This window comes from Austrofundulus limnaeus, unplaced genomic scaffold (assembly GCF_001266775.1).
Source record: "Austrofundulus limnaeus strain Quisiro unplaced genomic scaffold, Austrofundulus_limnaeus-1.0 Scaffold252, whole genome shotgun sequence".
NCBI lineage: Eukaryota > Metazoa > Chordata > Actinopteri > Cyprinodontiformes > Rivulidae > Austrofundulus > Austrofundulus limnaeus.
In genome coordinates, this window is record NW_013952654.1 from 731,874 (window position 1) to 736,001 (window position 4,128).

At 42.5% G+C, this 4,128-nt stretch overlaps 1 protein-coding gene across 1 annotated transcript in view; it reads right to left on the minus strand.

The window, feature by feature from the left end:
* The window catches only part of LOC106526007 (1-phosphatidylinositol 4,5-bisphosphate phosphodiesterase gamma-1), a 42,317-nt gene extending 39,259 nt beyond the window's left edge, over positions 1-3,058 (minus strand). The window contains exon 1 of the mRNA XM_014020430.1: positions 1,870-3,058. Coding sequence (XP_013875884.1) covers positions 1,870-2,122 — 253 coding nt within the window. The 5' untranslated portion in view covers positions 2,123-3,058. The remainder of the gene's footprint in view (positions 1-1,869) is intronic.
* Between the last annotated feature and the right edge of the window lie 1,070 nt (positions 3,059-4,128).

The following is a 4,128-nucleotide window of genomic DNA, read 5'->3' on the forward strand; positions in this document are numbered from 1 at the left end:
CACACACACACACACACACACACACACACACACACTTCCACCAAAGACCCCCCCCGGGGACCGCCTCAGTCCAGACCCTGTCGGTCCGTCTGACAGCAGGGGTCAAAGGTCACGACCCGTCTGTCCACACAGGAAGCTGTTGGTGTTTCAGGTCCAGACCCGCTCCGGTTCTAGAACCTGCCAGAGCTGCAACCTGAGCCCCGAGACAACGAGTCCCTTCTGTTTCTGCCGACCCGAGTCCGACTCAGCAGTTTTATTCTGAAGGGCTGGAGACTCCAGATTAGAGAAAAAATGACTCTGAGTGGATTTAAATGATCGTCTCGTTCATACTGGATTAGATCAGACTGGATTAAATTAATCTGGAATTAGCGCAAACTAGATTAAATCAATCTGGGATTAGATAAAACTGGATTAAATCAATCTGGATTAGATCAATCTGGATTAAATCAAACTAGATTAGATCAAACTGGATTAAATCAATCTGGTATTAAATCAAACTGGATTTAATCAATGTGGATTAAATCAAACTGGATTAGATCAAACTGGGATTAAATCAAACTGGGATTAAATCAAACTTGATTAAATCAAACTTGATTAAATCAAACTGGATTAAATCCATCTGGGATTAAATCAAACTGGATTAGATGTAACTACGTTAGATCAAACTGGATTAAATCACACTTGATTAAAGCAAACCAGATTTAATCAAACTGGGATTAAATCAAACTGGGATTAAATCAAACTGGATTAAATCAAACTTGATTAAATCAAACTGGATTAAATCAATCTGGGATTAAATCAAACTGGATTAGATGTAACTACGTTAGATCAAACTGGATTAAATCACACTTGATTAAAGCAAACCAGATTTAATCAAACTAGATTAGATCAAACTGGGATTAAATCAAACTGGATTAAATCAAACTGGATTAAATCAATCTGGGATTAAATCAAACTGGATTAAATCTAACTGGATTGGATCAATCTGGATTAAATCAAACTAAATTATATCAATCTGGATTAAATCAAACTGGATTCGATCAATCTGGATTAAATCAAACTAAATTAGATCAATCTGGATTAAATCAAACAGGATTAAATCAATCTGGATTAAATCAAACTGGATTAGATCAAACTGATGCAGTACATACAGTCCTAATCTTTATATTTTATACTAAAATTATTACAAATTATAAGTACTAATACTACAACCACCACTACTATTGCTATATCCAGTACTACTACTTTCAGTACTTTCACTTCTGCTAATGCTACTACAACTACCACTAGTTATACGACTACTAGTATTTCTACTACTAGTTGCAGCCTCCTACTAGTACTACAAATAATTATACTTTTAACTACTAATTCTACTATTACTAAAGATAACTCTGCCCTGATAGCATCTTTCTGGTTTTAGCTTTCAGCTAGTGTTTAGCTACTTTTAGCTCTTGGCTGGTGTTAATTTGTGCAGACACAGGATGCAGTTGTAGCCATTTTGGAAAATTTTTTGATCCTTTTCTGTCATTAAACTCAGACTCTGACATGAAGGACTTTCGGCTACTACCACGCCGAACTTTAGCTCATCGTCAGTAAAAATGGCAGAAATTTAGTAATTTGTTTGTTTTCTAAGAATGTTTCAGTTCCTGAAAAGCACCTGGAGAGCAGAGGAAACACAGATGCATTCTGGGAAGTCTTCCTGTAACACCTGCAGGAGGGGGCGGGGCTTATTTAAWAGAACAAAGTGGTTCCGGAGATATTTTGCTAACAGACACAAACAGGAACACAGCAGCTGAGTTTCCTCTCTACTTTGTCCCAGTTTGCTTTACAGAGYCGGGTCCAGACCCGGTCCAGAGCCCAGATCCTCACCTTCTCCCTCGGTCTTGTCCGGGTTCCGGCTCCACACGATCTGCCGGGTGTCCTGCCGGACCTGGAAAGTCCTCCTCTCGGGTCTCTGGGACTTCTTCTGGTAGAAGACCGTCATCACGGTGCCCATCTCCAGGCTGTGCAGGACCTGGKGCCCGGCCTCGGCCCAGTCCAGCAGCATCCTGGAGGCCGGGACCGGACCGGGGGCCTCCTCCGAGCAGCCGTTGGTGCAGCCGCCGAACCTGGCCGCACACATCTGAGCCGGATCCGGATCTGGATCTGGGTCTGGAAGCCTGTCAGTGCGCGCCCAGGAGAGATCCGAGATCCAGCATGTCCAGAACCGCCGGGAGGAAGAAATCCGGTTCTGATCTGTGGCTCAGGTGGACTTTATTAGAAGAAAAACATCTTTAAAAACTCTGAGACGTGAGTTCGGTTCTGGTCCTCTGAGCCGGACTGGATCTCTGGGTTTATCCTTTCCAGATGCATCTGGCACCGAACCAGGGAAGCCCAGTCTCTCATCCCCGCTGGACTCAGGTTTCCACCCAGGACCCCCGTCCTCCTCCTCCACGACAGCAGAGCCCAGCACCAGGATCCAGAATCCTCTTTGGTTCCGGAGGATGTAAACCGGGTTCTGTGGACCGGACAGCGGGGCGGCGGATGGAGCTCCCACCGGGCACCCCCCCTCCTCCTCCACCCCCTCGGACCCTCGCAGACCTCCGAACCCAGAGCCCCGCCGACCGAACGCGTCGGAGCCGTACGGAGGAACCGAACCGCGGGCCTCCTGCGCGTTCCTCCTTTAGGTCTGAGGGGAAACCAGAACCAGCGGACCGGAAAAGCTCGATCCGATGTTTTCCCTTTTTCTGTCTGAGCTGCTGGAAGAAGAGGGGGAGTCACTGAGGAGGAGTCCGGGAGAAGGGCGACCTCTGGCGGCCTGAGGAAGAGCCGCAGCTCGGTGGGARAGGCGGAAGTGAAGTTGGCTTCTGATTCCACAGTTTAAAGGGCTAAAACCAACTTTAATCTGCTTTAATTAAAAAACCACAAAACCTGGACTCATCAAACCTGGACTAGATCATTCTGTGCTAAAAGCTGAATATTTAAAATACAGTTTTGATCTGTGAAAACTTTTTTCTGTTTCTAAAAGTTAAAAAAGATAATTGTTTGCTGCCACCAGGGTCTGTAAGGAGCAAAACCAGAGAATAAACAGCTGAACGACAGCTGAAGCCTAAATGTGACAGCTAACATGAAAAGCAGAAATTAACAAAACAGTAGCTAAAAAATTGAATAACAAAAGTGTAGCTACAAGCTAAAATTAGAAAGCTAACAAAGTAGCTAACAGATCTAATTAGCAAAAAAAGTAGATTAAAATATAAAAATTAAATAGTAGCTAAGAGCTCAGACTAGACAACCTGTACAAAAAGCTATATTTAACAAAATTGTAGCTAAAAGCTCAAATAAGCTAAACATTATAGAAAAGCTAAAATCACCAAACTGAAGCTAAAAGCTACATTTAGCAAAACTAGTTAAAACTAAAACAAATCATTAGCTAGCAGATAAAAAAGGGAAACGGTACATAAAAGCTAAGATTAACTAGAMATGGGTTTTTACGATGTAAAAACAAGTGTGCATTGCCTTGCAGCATGTCTTTGCCTGCAGCAGTGGACTTGTAGAATGAACTTTGACCAAGTTCAAATGTGTTTTCTACACCAGCTTGTGCCTGTCACGTCAGCAGGTGTCTCTAATAAGGTTAACTGTGTGACAATATGAATTTAGTAGAGATTTATCAGTTAAAGTTGCTTTAGCTGGGTTTTGAACCCTGCTCTCCCACATGAAAGTCCATGACATAGACCATTAGACCAATGGAGCTGTGGCCGAGGGTGGTGCCAGGGGTTAGTTTGTATGTGTGCAGAAAGAGGCCACATTGCCAATACAATTATTGACACTAAACTGCAATATATTACAAAAATAGAGCAGTATTAAGACAATATTATAGTAAAACATCAAAATACAATCATATTAGTTTTGTAACCACTAAACTATTGAGATCAAATAATATTCAACTATGGTTCAGTACTGAGTAGATACAGCAGGGGGCAGTATTGGACCAATGCAAGGCTCTATTGACTCCCATTACAAATTATTAAACATTAATATTTCAAAACCTATAAGTTGTACAGGCACCAAAAGGCATAGCCATCATTTGGCACAGGACCTTTACAGATATAAATTACAATGGCAGCTCTAGGACAAAGTATGCAGGAGGAG